This window comes from Syngnathus scovelli, chromosome 6 (genome assembly GCF_024217435.2).
Source record: "Syngnathus scovelli strain Florida chromosome 6, RoL_Ssco_1.2, whole genome shotgun sequence".
Taxonomy (NCBI): domain Eukaryota; kingdom Metazoa; phylum Chordata; class Actinopteri; order Syngnathiformes; family Syngnathidae; genus Syngnathus; species Syngnathus scovelli.
In genome coordinates, this window is record NC_090852.1 from 8,721,648 (window position 1) to 8,747,158 (window position 25,511).

At 40.1% G+C, this 25,511-nt stretch overlaps 1 protein-coding gene and 1 long non-coding RNA gene across 3 annotated transcripts in view; one reads left to right on the forward strand and one right to left on the reverse strand.

Moving 5' to 3' along the window:
• Positions 1–9,061: 9,061 nt before the first annotated feature.
• sema3d (sema domain, immunoglobulin domain (Ig), short basic domain, secreted, (semaphorin) 3D) overlaps positions 9,062–25,511 on the reverse strand; it is a 34,215-nt gene continuing 17,765 nt past the window's right edge. For both annotated transcript variants that reach the window (XM_049722834.1, XM_049722833.2), the window contains exons 4-18: positions 23,876–23,938; positions 23,666–23,782; positions 23,387–23,480; positions 22,592–22,720; positions 21,423–21,559; positions 19,430–19,544; positions 18,264–18,333; positions 18,029–18,173; positions 17,201–17,423; positions 16,866–16,954; positions 16,661–16,702; positions 15,150–15,307; positions 14,448–14,512; positions 14,224–14,363; positions 9,062–11,288 (exon numbers count right to left, since the gene is read on the reverse strand). In XM_049722834.1, coding sequence (XP_049578791.1) covers positions 10,869–11,288; positions 14,224–14,363; positions 14,448–14,512; positions 15,150–15,307; positions 16,661–16,702; positions 16,866–16,954; positions 17,201–17,423; positions 18,029–18,173; positions 18,264–18,333; positions 19,430–19,544; positions 21,423–21,559; positions 22,592–22,720; positions 23,387–23,480; positions 23,666–23,782; positions 23,876–23,938 — 2,007 coding nt within the window. In that variant the 3' untranslated portion in view covers positions 9,062–10,868. The remainder of the gene's footprint in view (positions 11,289–14,223; positions 14,364–14,447; positions 14,513–15,149; positions 15,308–16,660; positions 16,703–16,865; positions 16,955–17,200; positions 17,424–18,028; positions 18,174–18,263; positions 18,334–19,429; positions 19,545–21,422; positions 21,560–22,591; positions 22,721–23,386; positions 23,481–23,665; positions 23,783–23,875; positions 23,939–25,511) is intronic.
• LOC125970502 (uncharacterized) lies at positions 14,250–16,466 on the forward strand. Its single transcript, XR_007482121.2, has 2 exons — positions 14,250–14,386; positions 15,841–16,466. It is a non-coding gene; the product is annotated as an uncharacterized lncRNA (long non-coding RNA).

Here is a 25,511-nt window from a genome sequence, read left to right on the forward strand (position 1 = left end):
TGTTTCTGATATTTCAACAAGATTCATATTCCCCATCACCTTATTTTACGTCATCATACTTCATTGTGACACAAAGCTTGGTTGTATGTTCCTTGCAAGTCATCCAGGTGTGATCATTTGTATTGCACATGCTCAATTAATTAATTTCCATACACACTTCCAAAAATTTGACCTTTTAGTAAATTCAGGCTGATCCACGTCATAGCCCCTCACCTATCCCTCATGCAGGAACACGCATGCTCTTAAATACAAGCTGCGATTGACGTGCTACACATACTTGGAACCTAACCTCTTATTTTTAGAGCGAGCAAACAGTGGGACCGTGCTGAAGTTGCCCGTTATCGCTGGCGTCTGATGGCCGAGAGTTTTAGGTGGTGTGCGCTGAAGAGGGGAAGGACGCGGACAGACGTGGGGTGGAGACACTGAGGTCAGATGAAGTGATCCGCTTGGGATCAATGGTCACCTTGGACTCTTATCTCTGATGACAAGACAGAGGTGTCAGGTGGATTTCAGTTTGATTACTACTGGTCTTGATTCCCCTGACAGCTCCGAAAGACCTACAAAGGTTCCACCAAAACTTGGGTGAAAAATATACCAACTTATTTTAACACTGTCACAGCAATAAATAATCTTAACTTACCGTATGATTTAAAATGAGTGTGGTGGAACTCGCCCCAATAGGATTAGACCAAAAAGGAATCAAACCCAAGGAAAGGACAAAATCATCTAAAACAAAATTTTGTTAACGTCAGACTTCAGCTGCGAGGTTCGGGGCCTGTCAAAAACAACACACAAATGAATGTGATGAAGGTAAAAAATGGTGTATAGTTTTATTACACAGGTCTACTGCAGCAGTGGCGTGGGTGATGTCTGATAATCACCCATCATTTGATGTAATTGGGTAATTGGGGTAATGGGTTTCCACCGTGTTCCTCTGATCTCATCATAACAAAACGGCACGAGTGTATTCATGCTACCTTTTATGTCACATAGACACTCGGGCCAATAGTAGGATGAACCTGTGGTAATTGGATTTATTTTCATTTCAACTCCGATAATATTTGGCTTGGAATAATGCCTGCAATGTTGGACTGACTCGAAACAGAATAACACAAAAGGATAAGTAGAGCACAACATGATTCTTTTCAAAATGTTATATTGTGGTTGTAATTTACCGTGCCACCTTATTGTATTTTGGCTGACTTTATTTGACAACATGGGAAAACATCTTCGCCAACATTATTAAGCAGTTAAAGTAGAGAAGAAAATAAATAACACACGGGGTGTTTTTGGAATGAGTAGAGGAGAACCACTGTCAATAATAATACACAGATGGACAAGCTTAGCATATTAAAGGCTATAACTGGATGGTGTCTGGTTTTGCTATATTGAACTCCATTGGCATTACAGCCTTAATGACACGCCGGCTGGTGTGCCGCTACTTTTAACACCCTCATCTGCATAATAGCGTCAACCTCACAATACTTGCAGCCGACTGATGGCCTTCCTCTCTGCAATCATTCTCTCTCACCTTTATCTCACAAAAGCAGATGCTATAATGCAAACAAGAAATAATTCGTATTACCAGGAACTTTGCATAATGCGGAATGTGATCTCACATTTTATTGACCAGATGGCACAAAAGCAAAATGAAAACATAAAAGAAAAACATTAAAAGTCATGTTGAAAGACTACCACAAACATGTTTCTGTGTGCTCACCATTCAGAAGTACAATTTGTCATCCATCCATCCATCCATCCATCCATCCATCCATCCATCCATCCATCCATCCATCCATCCATCCATCCATCCATCCATCCATCCATCCATCCATCCATCTTCTTCCTCTTATCCGGGGTCGGGTCGCGGGGGCAGCAGCTTTAGGAGGGACTCCCAGACTTCCCTCTCCCCAGCCACTTCATCCAGCTCATCCCGGGGGATCCTAAGGCGTTCCCAGGCCAGCTGAGAGACATAGTCTCTCCAGCGCGTCCTGGGTCGTCCCCGGGGTCTCCTACCGGCGGGACATGCCCGGAACACCTCCCCAGGGAGGCGTCCAGGAGGCATCCTGATAAGATGCCCGAGCCACCTCATCTGGCTCCTCTCAACGTGGAGGAGTAGGGACTCTACTCTGAGTCTCTCCCGGATGACCGAGCTTCTCACCCTATCTCTAAGGGAGAGCCCGGACATCCTGCGGAGAAAACTCATTTCGGCCGCTTGTATCTGGGATCTCGTTCTTTCGGTCACGACCCATAGCTCGTGACCATAGGTGAGGGTAGGAGCGTAAATTGACCGGTAAATTGAGAGCTTTGCCTTTTGGCTCAGCTCTCTCTTCACCACAACGGACCGGTACAGGGTCCGCATTACTGCCAACGCTGCACCGATCCGCCTGTCGATCTTGCGCTCCGTCCTCCCCTCACTCGTGAACAAGACTCCAAGATACTTGAACTCCTCCACTTGGGGCAGGATCTCATCCCCGATCCAGAGAGGGCATTCCACTCTTTTCCGATCGAGGACCATTTGTCATCCATTTGTAATATTATTTCCACTGAATACCTTTGGTATGAACGTAATGAAGCTGTTCAAATCATGAATCTAAGAATAATTTTGTACTTGAGTGCTTGAGTGTGTTTAGTGTCCATGTTAAAATATGTAAGAAGCTATTAGACACAACATTCAACAATCTAGATTTATAATGCTTTTGGGTTTTTTAGGCCTTGTACATCATTCAGTATTAAAATCAAAAAGAGTGAATTAATTTGTTCCAGACTGAATGAAGTCTTTAAAATCATTTGACATGCTTAGTAAGAAAAAAATAAAATAATAAAAGCGCATTCGGTGTGGTCCAAACAGGTAGACTTGCCAAGACCAATGAATCTTTGCAAATGACACATTTCCCTGACAATGTTCTGCCATTTATCAAGAAGATTGCTTGTACTTTCATTTCATCTCTCTCGCCCGGCCTTTCCCCCCCCCCACCCGTCTCGCAATTTGAACTGCTATAAAATTCACAACTGCTCGTACGTGACCTCCACGTCCGCTGTGAAATATACTCCCTGCTTATTCTCGGCCATAATTCAGCATTAAGCATTGCGGAAGGAGCCATAAAATGTCTGCAAGCGAGGTCGTCTCACACCCGGGGAGAGTGGTCCAGCCTGATGAGCGCTGCCGCGTCCTTCACGCTTGCCAAAAGTGCAGACTTAGTGCCACTCACTGTGCTGCCACTCCTTAATATCAACCTTTTTTTCCCCTCTCTTCAAATAAGTCCCAAATTTGCTATCGTAGTTAGGATTCCGGCAACTAAACTAGTGAGGGGTAAATTGGGTTTAACTATTCACAAAGAAATGCACTGGCGCCGTCGTCTGATTTCACATCAGAAAGCAGGACTCTGTTTGCCGTGAAGCAACGTGAAGCCTTCATAGGAGGACGCCATATGGTTCACTGCAATGGTTTGCAAATTTTGTATTCCAAGTACCGCCTCCAAAAAAAATACTTGGCTCTCCATGTAACATGAACATTAAAATTCTAAACAACAACGTGGTTGTCAAAACACGACGGAGGTATTCTTCCCTAACATTGTACTAAGCCACTCTATATAACACTATGCACAATGGCACATTTGAGCATTAACGTTAAATTAGCTCAACTATTGTAAAAAAATTCACAAAATAAAAAAAATATTTAAAATGATTAATTTATGATCCAATGAAAATGCATTGCATGAAAGGAATATATAAGAAAAAGGTACCTAAATATATGACAAAAGAGCTTACTTTTTAGCAAGATTCATGTTTCTTTTTTACTATTTTCAGGTTTAAAACTGACTTGGACTAGCACTGAAAAAGCATTTTCTATTATGTTCCAACACAGTCAAGCAAGACTGTGCAGTATGCATTTTTGATGAAGAATACATACTACAACTGGAGAGCACATTTGGACACGGCACAAAGAGCAAGGCATAAAGGAAAATGTGTTGTGACAGGCAATAATAGTTTGTGAAACTGGTGATAAAATCTAAATCCAACTGATTTAATTAACAGATTTTTTTTTTGTTTCATTTTATTCAACAAGAAGCCTTTTTACTTTGTTTGCCTTGGATATTTAGTAGTTCATACTTAAAATGATTAATTGATTAATGTACTCATTAAGCACCAAAAGCTTCAATTCAGCTGAATTTATTCCACAGTCATCTAGCATCTGGTCAAGTACGATAACGCTAAATCATTAACAAACCAAGAGGTCATTAAGATAATTCCTTTGACAGAGAAGCCAGGCGTGTTGACCTGTCAAGTCAGATAGTTTATTTAACAAATGAGTGCCTCTGCAAAATATTCAATAGAAACTATATGGAAAGGTGGCGGGAGATTTTTGGTAGTTTTGAAAAGACTGCACTTTTGGTAACATCTGGGCCGAGTCAGTTCATATAGAGACCAGACAAGGCAAGTGGAACGTTGCGCTTTTATTTGTGCCCGGTCCTGAACAGCTTGAAGCTGGGCAAGATGGATCGGTGAAATGACATTGTCAGTGTGTCGTCTCACAATTCCAGCTGTTTCGGCTCTACTTTCTGGTATTGTACCCCTTTGTGAAATCCCTGAATCATCCATCAATTTTACATGTAACAACATGCTGTGTTCAGCGGGTTGCTTTCAGGCCGGGTTAAATACATTTTTCATTTTCAGCTGTTTCACCAAAAACAGTAGAAAATCAGACTGTTTTTCAGTTTATAAAAATGAGATGGGGAAGATTTTGCTCCTCTAAATCGTTTTTGTGATTGTTTTTTTCCCGGTTTGCATTAGTCCATATCGCTGTTTTTTGTTTTGTTTTTTAAAATACAGCTTATTTTCTCAATTTAATGAATAGAGAATCTGTTTGTAAATCTATGGAGTAAAAGTAAAAAATGCATCATAGAAATAAAGCACAGACATTTGAAAAATTTGGGGCATTGGTTCTGCATCGGAAAATGTAGTTTGCATTTTCAGGGCAGCAAGGATACGCTGCTGTTTTTGTTCCTGTTGCCTGTTCTCGTATTAAAACTTGGACAGACTTTGTGCAACATGTTTGGCTTGAGGCTGTGGCACGTCAACAAAATAAAAGTACATTGTGCGTTTTATGGCGAAAAACAAACAAACGAGTGCCTGCCTAACAGCCATTGAAAGAACAATGACTGCATAATAATGAAACAGACCGACTACGATGACTTGCTGGCCTGGGTTAGTGCTTCAAACACACACATCATGCTGCGGCTGTTATGCTGCCAAACTGAACCAATTTGCTTTTTTAAAAAAATATTATTTAAAGCCCCTAATGCATTTCGAGCAGGCATCCACTGTACATACAATATACATAGACACAAAGTGAAAATATAATCCAATAATATCCAGTAAATTAAAACATGAACTCATAGAAAACTGAGTTAACAAAAGTGGGAAAAAAAATTGCAGAAACATTTCTTCCCTGTTTACTTCTAGGATCAAATAAACCCGTAAGTCAAAATAGCACTAACAGAGCTAAAATAAGTAAAGGCCTACAAAAACCTATTCAACAGTTATTTGTGTGCATGAAAGTCTCGGAAACATGAGGAACGCATATTCACACGCTCATACATAACAAACGTTGTGTGGAATATGATCTCTTCTGGCATTGGACTCAAGCAATGTTGTAATCTGTGATGCATTAAGACTCCCACTGACTCCAGCATGTATTCAATCTCGTGTCAACATTGTTTGGAAAGGTTCCATGGTTTGAAAAAATAAGGTCCAACGCAAGACCTGTGTCAAAAAACTCCACCAGAACAAATATCATGTTGTTGATTTATGATTGATAGGTCGTTCTTTATCATGTTTACAATGTGCTTGTGGTGTTGAACTGCACTGAATCATTTGATACATTAATGTTTAGTTACCCCAGTGTGTTATGAGACTCAAATATAGCATACATCATTTTCTTCTTGAGAGTACTCTGAGATTTTGCTTGTGTTTCTTTTATTACTCTCATATTTTTTACGCCACTTGGAATACATAAATTCTGGATAAGTGGTTAATCTAAGCGATATGTTGAAAATAGAAATGGAAGCCCATTTGATGGTTTTTCAAATTTATACTTTTAAAGTGAACCAGAACATTAGTCTTCTCTTTGTCAAAAGAAAATTGTGAAGTTGACATTTTAAAAACAAAGTGCTAAAGTCCGAGGCTGACTCCAAGCTCTTCTTAAACGCCTCCGTCAGCAAAAGGACGCCAAGATTATTTAAATAGTGGAATGTCAAATAACACCTCTTCCCAGTTAATCCAGCATACTTTCACCATCTAATAAGAACCGTCTCAAATCTAAATTAGACCAACACTCGTTCAGCGCGTAACATTGTGCGATAATATTTATATCCAGCGAAAATGCCAAGAATGTATGTTGTGTATTGATAAAGCTTTGACGCAGACAAAATATAACCGCAGGCTGTTTTTGAACACAAGTCCAAACTGACCATGCAACTGTGATCAGTGTGTGGAAACAGACCTTTGGGTCAATTTATAAATATTGAATTTAGGAAGATAATTCCAGGCCTCGGTATTGAGGACACATACTGAATAGTCTCCTTTATTAGTTTATGAAAAACGCTGAAATATATATAAAACATATCCATGCGCAGACAATGACAGCAAGTGTGTCTGGTTGCTAAGATACCAAAACAGGTGGTAGCCTGATGCTTTTCGTAGTTATATCACAAAGCCCAGAGTTTGCTCACAAAAAAGAGAAAATGTGATGCAACCGAAGCATGTTTATTAAACTCGAAAATCTCACATTTCAAGGAACCAAGCACTCAAAAGTAGTGAAGCTCTCCATCCATCTCTGCTATTTACTCTGCCTGTAATGAATCCCATCCATCTGCTGATAAGCATGTTGTTTTTCTTGTGTTTCTGAGCGCAGGACACTGCGTGGAACACCCACGAAAAAAGTTTTTCCTACATTTTATTCATGTCATTTACCATGCTGCTGCCAAAATCTCTTGCTGCTTTCAATCTAAAATCATTCCACTGCCACCTCTCCAATTGGATGTAACATTGCCGCAATGACAAAACACTGTGTGAACGAGCCATAATTAAGTCAGCAGATATTTTTTTTAAAAAAATTGCAAGGCAAAATGGAGTTGAGCTCGCAGGATAGAGGTCATCTACTTAGCCTTCCACTGCCCCCTCTATTATGGTCTTTAATTACTGCAGTAAGAACATTTGAAACGACTCCTCTTGACCTAAGTGATTTTCTTTTCCCCAGAGCATCTTAAACAGACTTATTATTATTTCTATACCACCCAAAGTCAAAAGCGAAATAGCCCGCAGTCAGACCTTGGACATACCTGGTTTAGGATCTCCTATATATTCTTCCTGTCACAAATGCTGAGAAGAGGGGTGGTCGCATATGTCGGTAAATCAGGGAGAGGTAGTCGTTACTTGTCGGGAAACAACTGTTTGAAGCTCGTTCACACATACCACTAGTCCGCCGCTATCCTCAGGCTACCATCAATACCGGCCAGGCGTGACAGCTACGACGCAATTCTGACTGCCTCCATCCACCCAAGCCAAAAGGTTCACTGTCACCACTTGACAAACACGTACATCGGCACAGCTGTAAATACTCTCTGTTGATGTCTCAATTCCGCTCTCAATCCTTTTGACATGCTGTTTGGGCGTCTGGTTACTGGTATTATTTGCAAGGATATTCAAATTGTATTTGTGCAGATCTGCTCAGTGCAGGGCCTGAGCTATTCTTGTGGCCAATCACCAACGCAAAAATTTTAAAGTATTTGCATTATCCCCTTGAAAAAACTGTGACCAAGTAGTTTGAGTTTGTAAACAATCTTGGTCTCTGGCCAAGGAGGGCTCAGAACTTGGTGCTTTTTATCACTCCACATAAACATCATTGGCGCCATGCTCCAGGTATTTTTGCTTATTGCCTAAAATGGCCGCCACATTCCACAATGAAATGTAAAATCTGCACTGGGTTGTGGTAGGTGGGGGCAAGTTAAGGCTAGCAGTAACCACAGCTCAAGTAAAAATATCCGTACTTAAAAAGGCTGACACTGCACAATGATTTGCGAGCGAAATGTTATTTCATTATCATAATTTGTTTTTACTTACAGCGTTGCCATATTTCACTACAATTTATTTTTTAATCACACAACAAATATAACAAACATAATGGTCTGATTCTGAAACAGATTTTCCATTTCTTTCAACGTGAAACATTATCTCCCTTTGCAAATGTTTTAGTTTGAGAACAGGTCACAGAACAAATTCAATTTGTAACTCAAGCTGACCGAAAGGAATTTCGATATTTGCAACCTGCCTCCATCTTTGTGCAAGTGTTCTGCAACGCAACCCCCCCCCCCCCACACACACACACACACACACACACGAGCGTCTTTAGCCACTCCAACGCTCTCATTACCGCAATCACATCAAATGACCGCTTTTCATCCTTTCCCGCTGCTTCTGTCTGAGTAGCAGCTCCCTTCAAGGAAACTATAAAATAATTACTGAAGAATGAGGACATTGTTGAGTGGTTTGTGTTTTTGCTAGATGCTTGGTCTTTGTGGGCCCGACAAAATAAATAAACAATGACCACGGAGAAAGTGTGTAAAATATTCATAAAGCGACCCGAAAAATCACTGTGGAGGATCACTGTAATGTTCTTCATAGAGCCCCTGTTTTAACATACTTTTTAGACGCAAAAAGGGCCTCGAGGTGTTAATCTCACAAATAACTCCTACAATGTGACACTATTGAGGTTTGCATAGGTATAAAACACGTGAAGATGTTTATCACTTTATTCTCGGAAGCCTCCGCACGATCACATGCTTTTACATACACAGCAACTTTTCTTTCTTTTTTTTTTTTTTTTTTGTCTCGAGTAAATAAGAGAGCAGCTGGTCTTGAATCATCCTGACGTACAGCGTCCGGGGACCTCGACTGCTATATCAGGAGACCTGGATAAAGGCCAACCCACCAATTCTCAAGCCGCGCGTGTTCTAGAAACTGCACGCCTCTTACATTTATTTACAGATGACAAGGACGGTCAGGTTTTATGCACGCGAGACTTATTTATTTAAATAATTTCAACGACAACATCAAAAAAAGTGATCTGACAGTACAAAAATATAATATCGGCTGTCCTTGACATCACAGCCTACATGTTTATCATAAAAGCACTAGTTAGACTACAATGGACATTTGACATAGGTGCATCTCAATGAAGTAGAATAAAGTGTAAGCATAATTTATTCTTAATAAACTGAACAGTTCAATTCAAAACGTGGAAATCATACATAATGTAAATTAACATCATTATTTCATGATGATGGTTATTTATTATTTTTTTTTTACACTTTTGTGATTGTAGCTTACAACTAAACAACAAAAACCCCATATTGTCCCAAAAAATGAGTTATTTTTAAACATGGAAATTAGGAAGGAATTTAAGTTCTGAAAAGTATTTGTAATGCATCTGCATGAATTTTATTTCACTTTTTCAATTACATAATTTGACTTTTATAATATTCTAAGTTACAGTGAACTCCCATAATTGTGGTTCTCCATTCATAAATTCACCTACTACCAAATTTTAGGGGGAACCTAGCCGCTGTTATTTGTTGACTCATCTATTTATCATTTTTGTGCTTAGGCCTTAGCCATGTCTCTCATAAAAAATATCGCTATCAAGCACTTGCTGAGGGGAGAAGCTTCATTTTATCAGGCTGAAAAAAATGTTTTACCATTTTGTGGCATCTTTTTTTAATTCCAAACCGTTTTGTGTGTGTTTTTAATTACTAATGACTCTCTCTCTTCGCGGCAAAGTGGAGGTTCACTGTTTTGAGTTGCGCCTCTATATTCTGTATAAGTTATACAATTATTTACAGTCATTCAACATGAATGCATTGTTATCTCCAAGTGGAAACCGTCTTTTCATGATCCACAAATTTGATAGTAGTTTAAAGTCTCTCAGTGGCCAAAGAAGGGATGGGGCGTAACAATCAATGGATAACTCGTTGGTTTTGGTGTTTATTTTGTGGCAAAATTGACTTGCATTATACTCCTGAGACCAGAAGAGTTTTGGTGATTCAATTAGAAGAAACCGACGTCAGCAAGTGGAATTGTGTCATTAGATTGTGAAACATTCGCTAAAAATATATACGTATAGGTAGGGAACACACTTTAATTAAGGGGGTCCTCGTTTTCTAACGGAAACGACACACGACATTTCGCGGAAGTCATTTACATTTACAGTCATTCTTACTTTTTTCACTGGATTTTTTTCAAACAAGAACAGCTATTTTCACGACTGCGTAAGCAAAGGTTAGTGATAGACTACAACACGTGAGGACTAATATATGGATTTAGGTTGTGTTGCCACTCGAGGAATGGAATTTGTTTTCTTAATTTGTCCTACACATTGCGCTACCTTTTTTTTACCGCATTCAAAGGAAGCATCAAAATTTCACACCATTTTCTACAAAGTTGCCTCACTACCGTCAGAATATAATTCATTCGTAAACTGAGGACTTGCATTTGCTGGGTCTTAGGTTTGTCTACCAAATAATGCTATTTTCTACACATTTCAAACCATAAAGATGTTTTGTTTTGTTCCAAGATTGCCTTGCGACTAAAAGAATAACTGTTCAAACTCGTGTACCAATTCGGGGAGGTTTGTATAAATTACATTTCGTCGATTAATCAGTTGGTCTGCATTTTGAAACATTTTACATCAGACCTTTTCCAAAAAAAGTACAAAAAACTGCCCACTAAATATAGTCTGTGAACTTTTTTTGCTTGACGATTGATCCGTCCCGCCATTTTTTACAGCCCTCTCCATCGTCTACTGTTCACTACAGTTTGTCAGTCCCTCTTTCCTTTTCTCTGTGATGCCTCCTGTTCCTACTCTTCTTCATTTCTTGCATGTGTTTCCACTTGCCAACTCCCAAGGCTCGGACGCGGGTCTTCGCCGGCCTCTTCTCAAGCCAAAGGGAGTCGCAGTACTCCTCTAGGGAGCCCACGGGGGAGCCCAAGAGCCTCAGGTAGTCTTTGTAACGGTGGCCATGCTGTAGCTCCATCATTGTGTCGTCGGCGGCCTTGGGCTTTCGTTCCAGTTGTCCGTGTGGGACCAGCTTAAGGGTGATCCGGCGAAGCGTGTGGGCAAAGTAAGTGTGCTCTTGAGCTTCACATTCGTACACGCCGATGTCTGATGCGTGCAAAGAGCGAATCAGGAGGCCTCGCTCTGTTTGTATGACGCGATCATCAGGCCTGACCTGTAAGGAAAAAAAATGACGCAACGGTTAAGCTCGGAATGGAAACCGGATCAAACTCTCAACGTTTGTTTACCCAAGAGAACAAAATTGTTAAGGCAGTAGTTAAATCCCAAATGAGAATGCAGCTTTTATGTGCTTGGCCCAGACATGACAGTCGTAGCTTGAATTTAATCAGAATTGCAGAAAGTGGGAATGAAGCCTGAAATAGGAAGTGCACTAAATTGGTCAGGGCGTTCCATGTCACCCATTGTTTTGTTGATGCTTTATTGGCTTCTTTCCTCTTCTGTCCATGACTGTGCCACATTATAAATGCCTCATGCTTTGTTTTGTGGTTTGACCTGAGGTGTTTCACAAGTTTTCTTGTTGTGTGTGTGTCGCCGCAACTGCTTACTGATTGTCCACAAAAATCAAAACATGGCTGTTTGCGGAGCTGAAATTGCTCCACATACGGTTCCGTTTACGCCCTGCCATTTTATCAATGTCTGAAACTGAGTGACTGACACATAGAGCAGCGTGTCATGCCACTGTGCTTAGGCATTACACACTTAGTCAAGCGGATAAAATAGATCCCACCCACTTTTTTTTTCGCACCGTTTCTTTTCGTTATACATTGACTGAACGACTGAAATACCGATCTTTTGATTTGATAATTATTTCTTCAGCATAAAGATCTAGTATTTGAGGCATTAAGATTTCAGCTAATTTCACTAATTTATTTACAGATTAAATTGTTTTTCAGGTGTTTTAATAATAACTGAATACCTCAGGATAGCTTTTACAGCATTGGTGTCTTGACAATAAAATATTTATGCATTATAATATTTTATGTCACACTATCTTAATCATCAGAGACACTGTGTCGCAGCTCACAGTTGCTGTAATAACCCAATTTGATGGGTTTTTGGATAAGGAAGGTAGTGGATCCATGTCCCCCAACCCCCCTTAGGCCTTGGGGCATCTGCAGAACAGTTTGAGAGTATATATCGCTGACTGGTAAAAAACATTTATGTCATAATTGTGTGTTTTTCAAGGGCAGTAAAGGAGTTTTATAGGCGGCTATTTCATATAAACTCTGCTTAAACAACCGTTAATAAGCAGATTTACAACCAGAAACCAGAAAGTGTGCATTTAACATGAAGCCAACTTGAATGGAATGTCCTGAGCCAGGACATACTGTGTGGCTTCCCATCCTTAAAGCGACAAATCTCCCGTTCATGTTCAACTTTTGACAACGTTCAGCAAGGTATAATGACAAACAGTATTTCATCAAAACTCATCAATGTCAAAGTCATGTTTTATTGCTTGTTTAAATGTTTTCCATAATTTAAAACAATTTCCAGGAGTCTTAATAAAAGGTCTCTGACATGCCTTTATCCAAATACACTAAGGTCAAAGATTTACACCTTACCTAATAGCCACATGTCACACTGTGACTCAAATCACTCAATATTGGGGAGTTAGTTCTGCACTGTGGGTGGTACAGTGAGTGAGCAGCCACTCAGTTTTGCCACCTAACAACTTCTAGGACCTCTCTATCCATTTATATTAGATAGATAGATAGATAGATAGATAGATAGATAGATAGATAGATAGATAGATAGATAGATAGATAGATAGATAGATAGATAGATAGATAGATAGATAGATAGATAGATAGATAGATAGATAGATAGATAGATAGATAGATAGATAAAGGAACTCTGTGGACTCTTGATATGTTGCCCACCCATTTCTATTCAAACTGCTTTCCTAATGTTAATCATTGGATAATTCAACCAAACATTAATTTGGTATCAAGTATTCCTCAGCACATGTTCTCGCTCACATGCAGTTTTCCCCCCAAAAAAGTAAAGCATGCTTGCTTCAAGTTGTTTGTCCCTTCCATCTTACTGCGCAACTGACACATAGTAAAACAAAATACAATAAAACATTGTGTATTTAAAATGGTGTCACCATTTCCACAATTCCTATGTTCTGTGTTACAACCACCACTCCCTCGCACATCCTTGTTTTTCTTTAACTCTTCTGACTATCACATGACATTCCTTGGGGAGGATGACCCCAAGCATAAGGTCTTGGTCCTTGGTCACGTTTTGTTTTGAGCACATTAGGTAACAAATCATCACATGGCCCCACAGATAAACACTGAAAACACCCCTGTGTGTCCAGGGTAGCGGCAAACGTGTGTGACTGTGTGGATCACTCTGTTATGAATATGCAAATCTGTGGATAGCTGAGCATGCATTTGAAGGGGTCCATCCAAAATCCCCCAAAATTCATTGTGTTTAAGAAAAAGAGCATTCTAGAGTACAGGTATTACACTGTAAAAAAAAAAAAAACATTCACATATATTAAATACTGAAAAAAAAGGCACATTTTTCAATTTAAATAATCCCTCTCGCCCTGAACTTTCTCTACCTCCCTCGCTTCTCTCGCAAATCTCTGAAGTTTCGAATCGATGGATAACTACTTATAGTTTGATACTGAGAAGATAATGGCCACTGAATGACAAAGCAATTCATACAAGTTCCTATCACGGTGTGATAAACTGCAGCTGTTCATCTGTCCTTGTGACTTGACACTTCCAAGCCCAAGGCACTCGTGAAAATCAATGACGACTCAATTTAAGGAACTTGTTCAATCCCGATTGCCCGATTTATTCCCTTTATTACTTTTTACGATGCAGCGGCCTACTGGGAGTTGGCTGTTCATCTGTTTGAGAAGTGATTGGTGTCCTGAGACTAAGTGCTCCTTTCATCTTTCTGTAGGATCTGCTCTAATGTGATTTGTGTTGGCATTCACGACTCTGACCTCCAATAAGTCAGATATAAGACTTCAACTAAATTGAGATTTAACGTTTTTGGATGCTTTGAAGCGTTTATTAATTTTGTGAACTTCCGTGCTGTAAGTAAGAAAAGTTGAATTTGAGACTGACCTGCTCCCTGTGTTCCGATCCAGCCCTGCGAACGAACCAGCCAATCTGAGCCTGTTGAGATTTGGGGATGCACTCGAGGAACGTCGAGTTGCTCTGCACACCAAAGAGAACTCGCTCCTCCACACGTCCCACGCCAAAACCTGAAAGAAAATGCATTATGAAGGTATGTTCTGTTCTAATACAAAATTGGTGTGAAGAAATGCCACTTTGACTTGTCAACGTACTGTCCTCTGTATCCCAACACTGACTGGCAGGGTCTCCATGTTTGATGTCTTGTCTTCTGGCTCTCCTAGAGGAAAACATATCTTTCAAAAAAACTAATCTAAATAAATCTATAGTGGAATCTTTGAGTGAGGATACATTGAGTAACCTGAGATTTAAGCTATTTGTTTGTATAATTCTCTATAGAGGTCACAGGACAGCAGAAAAAACACTTCGTTTTGTCAAAACTGTTGCCTGCTTTTAACCCCTGGCAAAAATTATGGAATCACCATTCTCGGCAGATGTTCATTGAGTTGCTTAGTTTTGTAGTACAAAAGTGAATCAAAGACATGGCACAAAATGCATTTAATTTAAATGGCACCTTTCTGGGTAGAAGATTAACTTAAAGAATTTGTGGAAAAAAACATGGCACAAAACAAATTTAATTTAAATGACACCTTTCTGGCTTGAAGAAAAAATGTGGTAGTCTGTTTCATTTTTAGACCAAGCATAGGCAAAAAAATAATCACTCAATTAACATACAAACATTAACACAAAAAAAATTCCCACTGTTATCACTCAATTCTATACTTGCCAACTTTGGTTTGTGAAATATAGGGAGATTATTTTTTTCATTGGTACAACTATCCTTTGAATATGCACCCTACCATTGACTGGTAACCAGCCCAGTAATGAGGACAAATATTACCATATCGAGTACTCACCTCTTGGCTGCTGGGACATATCTGGCGCAGGTGTGCCCATCCCAGGCACAATGGGGGTCTCGGGCCAGGCAGCACTCGGCGCAGGCTTGGCCGTAGAGGTGACATCTGCTTAGCGACATTTGGGCCAGACCCTCGCTGGAGCCAACGTACAGCTGTTGCTAAAAGCCGAGCACAACATACAGAAGCCAGAAAATTGACTACCACTGCTTTCTTGTCATACAGTTTAGGAGTTAGTGTTTTTTTTTTTTTTTATGAAATATTATGTTGATGATTCATGGATTCCCCCAGTTAAAAGACTGCTGTCGTTAGTTCTACACTTCGGTGACACTTTAGAGTCTGAACTGAAGTTATTGTATCGTATACATTGTATGGTATCTGCTCAAACTTGTCCAAAGGTAAGCAGATTCCTCAAGGAACCCCCACCAAACCCCCAACCGCCCAGACACGCGCAGGTCAAAATGCATTGAGAGATTAATGGCATCTTTGATTAGGGTTGAAGTGTCTCGTGACACCCCTAACCTTTGAGATAATGAGGCGCGAGGCGGCCGAGAGAGCTCGAAACTCACAGAGAGACGGGAGGAAGTAGAATGAGCATGATGAAGAGCGAGGTTTTTACAGTCGAGATTAAACAGAACTAAGTCGGTCGGGGGGCATAAAAAAACAAATAAAGCAACTTGTTTTGCACCCGCAGAGCAACTGCTGATGAAAAATGAGAATGCCACAAGTATGCTGACAAGAAACATGAACCACAACAGCCTTTGACCCTCAGCTCCCTATTAAGTTCTTGCTTTGGTTTTTTTACTGAAAACATTTAAAAACTGTGACTTGACCTTTTATTTAACATCCGAGTGGGATGTGAAAGAATCACTGTTTGTGTATGGTTCAATTGTATTTAACTCTGAAGTCAAATCCATTTGCAGTTATTCTTGAAGAAGTGTTGGTTTTTAAACTTTGATCTAGGTCCGATTTGTTGGCGTAATCTATTTTAATTGAATCATTTGTGAAGGTTTGTGTAAACACTCAAAACTCACAAAACCATGTTTTAACATTTTAACGTTTCTAATTGCATATGAGCATAAGAACTGATCACAGCATGATTTTTTAAAACCAATTTTTACTACAATAGGGTTTTTCCCCTTAGCTTGTATGAAAACCAATTCCCGGAAAGCGTTAATATATTTATGTTTTAAATGTTGAACAATTTAACATCACATTGTACGGCTTGAGCGTCTCCAAGAGTAACACAAGTGACCTCGGCTAAAATATTTGCGGCTTGGAAGCACAAGTTCCTGATAAATTTCTTTTCCACCATATAAATGAGCCCAATTGTTGATGTGTATAGTACTCCACTTTTCCCCCCCTGTTTCTTAACTTGTTGTTGTGTTGTCCATTGAGATGATTGATTAGATGTGTTGTGAAGGAAGTGTAGGAGTGACATGTAGCTCCACCCCCCACAACCTCTCTTTTACGATTTCTCCCCGATAGCAGTAAGACAGTGAATGAGGTCTAACCTGCTTGGAAGAAATCTCCAGACTGAGAATTGGAGTGGGAACCTGTAAACAAAGTAATGTAATCAACATTTATTTTTCTAAAGAAAAGTATCATTTTTCATAGTTGTCGCAGCACATCAGGCATTGTAATGTCAAGTGATTTACAAAATCACTTTGTGTGTGCGTGTGTCGGTGCGTGCATGCGTGCGTTTCTCTTGCGTCCAACCTGGAAAACTTGAAGCTCTTCAAGCACCACTTCCTCTGTGGACCACTTGTCTCTGGTGATGCTCACCACCTTCAAAACTGTGCCAACATCTGTGAGAGACAGACAGTCAAAGTCAAAAACACATGTACACTTTGGTTGTGAAAGAAATTTCAATCACTTGAAAGAATTTTGTTCAAACGTTTTTTGTAATGTAGCCAATGTTTTTTGCACTAAAACATGAAATCCATTTGTTTTAAGCACTCTAAAAAAAAACTGCTGCTGTTCTCCTGATGTTGCACTTCCCCCTAGTGGTCAGTATTTGTAACAGACACCGGTGCCACACTCGCCACACTCACCTGTCCCTAAGAAGAGAACCTCATATGGGCCGTCCTCGGCTAAAACTCTGTCCACCACAATCTGGGTGAGGCTGTAGTCCACTCGGACGCGTGTGAACACGGGCCGGCCGCTCAGTGGATAGACGGAACGGAACATGAGCGGGTGGTAACGGATGAAGCTGAGCACATCATCTGGAAAATCTTTGGTGGTCTTGATCCGAGGGTCATATGTTTTACTGGGACACTACAAAATAATATACAATGCAAAGATAGACAATTGGATGCAGTCACGCTTTGCAGTACAAGTACAGCAAGTATGTAAGGAAAAGAAAAGAAAAGAAAAGAAAAGAAAAAGAAAAGAAAAGAAAAGAAAAGAAAAGAAAAGAAAAGAAAAGAAAAGAAAAAAGATTTTGGGCGTTTGTCTCTCTCTAGTGGCCATATGAAGAATAGCAAGCTGAAATTGCCAAGCATATGTATGTAATACAATTATAGAAATATAATATTGGAGTTTTCATAATGTTTGCTGCAGGGACTACCGTGTACTGAATGTAATGAATATAAAAATAAACATTTAGCGCAGGATTGTAATGAAATAAAAGGCTGTTCAATCAATGAGTCTAAAAGTGTCAAATAAAAGTTAGGTTATTAGAAATTACGGACAAGTCAATAAAAACATAAAATGCATTTTATTAAAGATAAGTATCAACTGCTAATTTATTAACAAAAACTAAATAACCATGGCGAGGCAACTCTGTCTAGTTTTTCTGTTTATAGTGATACATTTCAGGAAAATTATTTTTTGTGTGTTCATTAGTACAAGCAACATAACACCCAAATTGACATACTCACCGTTCCAGGACGTGGATACGGTATCCTTCCCTCGTACTCAACCCAGCGGTGGTCTGATCCCTCCTTGTGAGCGTAGGGCCCGTTGAACGCAGCCCTTATGCCCGCCATGCTGTACACGCACACGGCCGAGCCCCGAAAGATGGAGCTGAGGGTCGGATCACAACAAGACATCCGAATTACAAAATTAATAATAATCAAGGAGAATGCAGGTGCCGTGGATGACGAACAAACAAACCTGGAGGTGATGAAGACCCCATACACAGTTGGGTTCTTTGGATCCCTCGTAGGAAGCATAAAAATGTCCTCTAAAAGAAAGACACACAGTGTTAATGTACTGTAAATTCACCCAGCAAAGATTAATAGTTACAGTATTTACTTTTTAGTACCGTGGTCTTATTTGTATTTAAGACAAGCGGCTCCCTGAAATTTACACCTTTCATAACTGTGTGATATTATAGCACCTTTTCCCACTGAGGCACTATATTCAATTTTATTGAATAGTCAGCCTCAATGCAATTTGCACTGCTTTTATTTCTCTCAGAGGAATGCAAATGGGATTTCGATGAATTAAGAGCGGCAAAGGATTTGCACGTCTGAAATGTTTTCATAACATTTCAAAGAGTCACTAACGGGGTGAAAAAAGGGATGAGCAACTCTAGAAATCAGGATTCCTTTAACATTTTTAGCATAAGAGACGCAGAAATTGACTTCTTTCATGGGAACCTAATGTAGAAAAATAAAATGGGACTCTCTTGGCTTTGATTTGACTTTTTATGAGTCTTCAGCATTCCCAAAAACTACCCTGAATTTTTTTTTTTTAAAGTCTAGGTCCTTAAAGCACTTGCCCACTACATAACTTTTTTCTGGAAAGATTGTGGAGAAAAAAAAAAAAATCAGCCTCGACATTAGTTTAGATAATTCTCACAAACTTTGGTGGAGATGTCTCTCACAAAGGTATTTATAAAAAACAAAAGTTGGCCATTTTGGTTTCAAGCAGACATTTTGGAGAAGTTCACTCCAAAGAGTCACAATCAGAGGAGCTCAACAGATTGCTACAAATATTAAATTTTTTGCTTTAGCTATCTGTACATGAAATCAAGGTTTGTTGGTCATTTTGAGAATTCACCAGGGAAAAGGGAGTTTGACAGCATATTCATCTTAGCTTACTCCTAAAATTAGATTTCCTTCAGCGGGCTGTGAACATACCAAAAACCCAATTTTAGCAAATCTGCACATCCGAGTCCAGAACATGTTTCCTTAAAACTGACCATTTCAAAGTTGAGCTTTGATGACCTCTTAACGACCAAATTTGAATCGGAAAAGGGCAGTTTTGGTTTAAAGCATCTTTTTTGGACAGCTAGATGATCATCACAACAAAAAAAAAGAATTTCAGGGACATACGTAGCTCATCAAAGTGCGTGTCCACGCCATCGGGTCCAGGTATGGAGCACACAAGTCTGGCCTTGAGGAAGGTGGTCCATTTGTTGGTCAGACTTCTTAGGCCACCCACGTCATTCTAAAACACAAGCGCTGTCATCACTACAACAAAAGCACAGTAAGACAGCTGGACAAACTTGAGTGCAGACTTTTTACATGCTAATTAAATGACCCGAATGCTGTGTTTGTTGTGCAGCTACTACCATTACATTCTTGTTCTTTTAATAACGTCCAGGAGATGAGACTGGAACAAATAAGTGCTGTGTACATATTGTTAGACCAAATAAAAAATATTTGCTGATTGATAATATAACTTAGATTGGCCACGGATGCCCTTCCACAAAATAAAAGCATGTGTCATGCGTTTTGTGGCTTTCAGTTTCAGCGCGGACAGCAACTGTAACCCAGATAAACCTCCTTCTCTTCTGCTTCACAGCTTTATCTCAAGTCATAAATACACCGTAATCTCTCTCCACAAAAATGTAGCGATCGAATCTTGAGTGCCAAGCGCTTGGTGGCTGCTCTCATTTGGCCCAGGTCCAGCACACAGCCAAGGTTTAAAATGAATGTTATCAGTTGTGAATCTGTCTGGACTCCCCATCCTAAGTCAACGTTGCTGTAAACCATCTGTTTAATAGGAAGCAAAGTTAAACCGTCAAAATGTAATCCCCCTGCAGTAAAGAAATTGATGACTTACATGGGGATGTCGGACAATTAGCATTCAGTTATCATCAGTTGAAATGTTCCAGAAAACTATAAGCCAATAGTAAGAAAGCCTGAGAGTTGTGCTAGTATGGTGGTCATGCATCACTCATCAACCAATATTCTTCAATTTATTGGCCAACAACCCTAACCTCAAAACAAAAACGTCTCAAGAATCGTTTCCCAAAAAGACTTTCAACTCAACTAAACTTAAAAAACAAAGGCAGTTAAAACAAATTAAGAATAATAAACTTTAGTTTCTTAACTTTTACTCGTTCTAAATCTCTCTCGTATGTTGGACAAGCCTTTCTTTTGTGGCAATAATGTAAACAGGTGGTAACATGCTTTAAGAAAAATTTCCTTTCTATGAAAACTAATACGATGACACTTTGACTCTAAAAACATACACTAATGATGATGTGAGGGAATACAATTAATACATTTCTTTTGCACTGAACATTTTTGCCCATGCTCTCCTCACTTCAAACAGACTCTCCATCTTCAGCTTGGAAATTATTTTAATGCCCTTGGCTGGTATTAAAGAACTCATCGTCTCCTCCTGCACCGGTAATACATATCATAGAAGTACTACACTCGTGCTGCTTCACTGTGTGGACTGCCCACACCTCCATTTTTTTTCTGCGATTACAAGCTTTAATTGAATGATCCGCTTCTTCTTCTCAGCACTCACTTTCGTAGGACCCATAGTTTAAAAAACAACATTTGGCAAAATGCTGGCACTGAGAAATGGAAAATATCAGCACTAGACAACAATGATCTATATTTTCACAACTGATGGTGAGCCCATGTTTGTGAAGAACCCATTTTGTGTCGCAACACAAAGCAAAAAAAATGACCAAAGCAACGTCTCATAAAATAAGTCAAGGCACCCGAGTCACACAACATTCTGAAAATGTCTCAATCAATAATTAACAAAAGTACAGTAGTCAGTTGGAGGATTGCAGTCACTGCTCCCTGTTTGCTTTTGTGAGTGCCTGCAAGCGGGGTTAAAACATGATTTACTGCCTCTGACAGCGGCAGCAAGTCTCTCTTTCATAGGACTGCAAAACAAGACCGTCTGGAGAAAAGGCCTCCTTGTATGGGAGATAAAGCCCATCTAAAGTGGATGACACAGAGATCTTTATCCTATCAGATGACACCAGGAGGTATGGCTCCTTCCCTCCATGTGTGAGGCGATTTTTCTTTCCTCATCTACGCACTCCACCCCTCCCCCGTCTCATCCAGTCTCACTCACCTTGCAAATGCGAGCCACGCGGGACAGGACGCTCTTGTCGTTGCCTTCCCACGACACCTCCCGGAAGAAAAAGTAGATTTTGTCGTCGTCCGGATTGTAGGTGTCCGCGATGGGGTGTGCCGATATGAACTTGGCCTCTAGACACCAAAAGAAGAAAACGTATTATTCTGGATAATGTGCAGTAAATAATAGTTTTCACAGAAATAAAAATGGTTAGATGAATAGTAGTGACTGATGGATCTGTAAGATAAATGACATAAAAATGAGTCTTGCTTGGATGGACAACTACGGACCACCATGACGCAATGTAGTGTCCCGTGTTGGGTGAGGCAAGTTCAGTGTCGGAGTGACGTTACGTCAACATTAGCTCAACCGCTGCAAGCTGAGCCAACAATGTCGGAGTGACTCCCCAACTGGAACGACTTAACGTATGGCTGTTAATGCGTTCAACAACAGAAGGTTATTGTTAGTTCTGTGATTAAAAGATATTCCGCTGGCACGCGAGGAAAGAAAGTCATCACCAGAAGATGAGCTCCCTTCATTCCTGTCTATTCCAGAGCGGGAACCAGGGAACCAGAGAAGCTTCAACCAATTCAGCGGTTGTAATATGTGGAGGCCATGTGGAAGGATTTTGATATGGGTGACAAATGCTGATGCAGAAGTCATCAATCTGGAATACACTTGAAAGTGGAAACGTATGCGCCGCAAAAGACAATTAAGTAATCGCTGTGTGTGGAGACGACTCTGATGAGAATGTAGGTGCCACTGTCAAGTGGCAAACAACTGATTTTACAATTTTTCAACTGGTCCAGGTTGTACCCCTAGGTCTACTTGGATAGGCTCTAGCTCACCCAGGACCCTAATGAGGTATAGAAAATGGTTGGATACCGTGAGAACAGGTCAGCACATGACATGTTTGTATGCGGTTAACAGCGTGAACTTTGTTGCAAACTGTAAATTCCTCACTAGGTGTGGCAGCCATGCTCAGCTATGGCGTTTATGTAAAAAAAAAAAAAAAAAAAAAAAAAAAACGTCACACTACATGAATAAGCGAGCTCTGTCCTCTGCACTGGAATGCCAATAACTGTTCTGCAGGCACAGAGAGGCTCTTTGTGTGAGATATTTTGGGGAGAGAAACGCAATATGTTTGCAATGGAATGTGTGTGTACCATTGATCCAGTAGTCCTCAGAGATGTCGGTGCGGATGTAGTGCTGGTCAGGTGGCGGGCCGAGTGAGCGTGTGAACGTCGTGTCTTTGCCCAAAAAGTCCGAGGCGGTGCCCGCGTACAGATACTGGTCTAGATTGAATACAGAAAAAGTTCAAAATGAGATTTTTCAAAGAACATTAACATTCTGGAGCAGGGGTGTCAGACTCATTTTTACCGATTTCTTTTTACTTTTTGTTCAAATTACTGTAAAAATGACTGATACATATTGTTCAAATTACTGGGTAACAAAAGAAATTGCAAAATCTTAATTTAATCACATGCAAATTTGAAATTTTGTTAAGGATTTAGGATCATGGAAGTTGACATGATTTGTTTTCACGGGCCATATGAAATGATATGGCGAGCCAGACCTGGCCCGCAAACCTTTAGTTTGACACCCGTGTTCTAGAGCAAAGGAGATGATGGACAAATTAGCGTCGCAAAATTAGGGGAATAGTCCAAGTTTGAAACTTTACATAGAATTTAACAGTAATTAATGATTACAAACCAGGAATTTACAAAATTGAAGGTAGGGTTTTAATATAAAATATACGTACATATATTTCAGTATAATACTGACAGAAACAATCAGATTCCATGAAATTGCAGTGGTACCTTGATTCCCACTCCGATAATTCCCATGGAAAATTTCCAATTTGGAAAACCTCTCCACTTCCTTACTTTAAATCCCTGTAGAAATCTAACTAAAGCCTTCTTGAAATTTACCATTCACTTTGCAACCCCGGCTCATCATACCTGTGAGGACTGAGGTGAAAGTTTGCATTGGATCAAAAGGACATTTCAATCTGCCAGACTCCACTGTAGCAGGCAGTAGACGGAACACTCCATCCTGTCAACAAAAAGGTTGGAGATATCGGTTTGGTAGCTTGTTTGCATGTTTTAATTTCTCTGTAAAGAATATATATTTTTGTGATGGCCAGCTCAACTGAGCAAGATGTGCCAAATTTGAGATGAGATTTTTCAGTCTTTCGGAGGTAGAACTCCATCCTCCAAGATTCCCTGCATTCCTCTTACCTGTCTTGAGCCAGCGATTTCAATGAAAGCACAGATGGGATTGAAGGCTCCTGTCCCACAGACGTAGACATGTGTCAGGTTGTAGTTGTGGAGCACCCTCACAAAGTTGGCGCACTCCTGCCATGACCAGGGAGAAAAAGACGGAACAAGGCAAATGTTTGGAATTATTCCCACAGATCAATGCGATATTGCGAAAACTAAGTGACTTACATTCAAATTTTTGCCTGCCAGTTTGCATACTTCTACTCGATCGCGAGGTGCAGGCCAGTGAATCTAGTGAGAGACAGCAAAGTTATTTTAGCATTTACGGTCAGACTTCAATTCACAAGTGAACCGATTTAGGGAATTTTCAAATTACGAGCAATTGCTCGGTGGTTCAGTTCATATTTCGACTCTATTTCATGCCTTTTAAAAAGAAAAACAATGTTTGTAGATCGTAACTGATTTATCACTGGATAAATCTTGACAAAATAAAAGATGACATTCTCCCTCCTGTTGTGGCACAACATTTGTGGAATTTGGCGTTTTTACTGTAGCGTGGTAACTATCACCTCCATGTGCGGTTGCGGTAAATCAGACGTCGCACAACACGCTTTCCCTTCAGTGCACCTCGCCGTGTTCACACATGTGTTATAACAGGCTTATGTGCTTAGCGTGTTGCCTCCCCCTAAAGCCTACCAAGGGGAGCTATCGCCAAACGTTTTCATCGGGCTCGTATAGGCATGCAAACATACTGCCTTCAATGTTAAAACATCCCATGAGTCAAAATGCCGGCGAGGAATTCATACAGAAAAATGTTGTAAACCCATGAAAGGATTTAATAGGAATGAAGATCGATAATCTTGTTTTACTACATCACATGAGGACCTTATAATAACTTGAGAACAACATACCTTTCAAAAAGAAGGTAAAAACACCTGGAATGCTCGCAATGTTCTCTAACATCTTTTTGGTAAGTCTCTAATTACAGAAAGACCCAAAGTTGTTCGCAAAGTGGTCCCTAAAGGGCCCGAATATGTTCCGTGCGGTGCTAATCTGCCCAGCATCAGTATCAGTAACCAAAGAGGCAACACTCAAAGAGCAGCACGGAGAGTTAAAACAACCAGATAAGGATCAAATAAACACATGGCCGCTCCGCCCGCAGGTCAACCAGGGCGGCATTAACACTCAAACATATGGAGAATGGGTGCGTGTGTTTGTGTTGAAGTGTGTGTCAAATGGGTATTTATTGAACTTATGTGATTTTGTGTTTACGTATAATAACCTAAAGCTGACAGCTGCTTTCAGTCAGCTATTGAAACAATACTGAGTGCATTTCAGTGTAGCCACATACTGTATACATTGGAACAGAAAGCAGGAATCAATCATTCCAAATGTAATTGCATGTTCCATTTTAAACGTTAGGACATGATACGTTCACTGGCTGTGCTTAACCATGCATGCTTGTCGTAAGCAGATGGTATGAAGACTCTGACAGTGACCCAAGGGGAGAGTTTGCAGGTCAGAGGATTGGGAAGATTACCGTATCAGGGTTCCAGATGGCCCTTAAATGGTCACATTTTAGCAAGGATAGATGATAGAGGTATTCATCTACTTGTGCATGTGTGGCCACCAAAGTTGTCTCTAAAAAGCATTGGAGACAGTAAATAGGTGCCCATAACTGTGACTGTCTATTTAAGATTTACTGGTGTCCAGATCAGGGTGTTTCACCCACAGTCAGCTGGGATATATTCCATTTTACCCCCGACCTTAATAAAGACGTGTTATAGAAAATAGATGGATGGACCTTCGTTAAGTGGAAGTAGGAGTTTGTACAGCTGCTCTAAACACTTATGCGTCGGCCTAA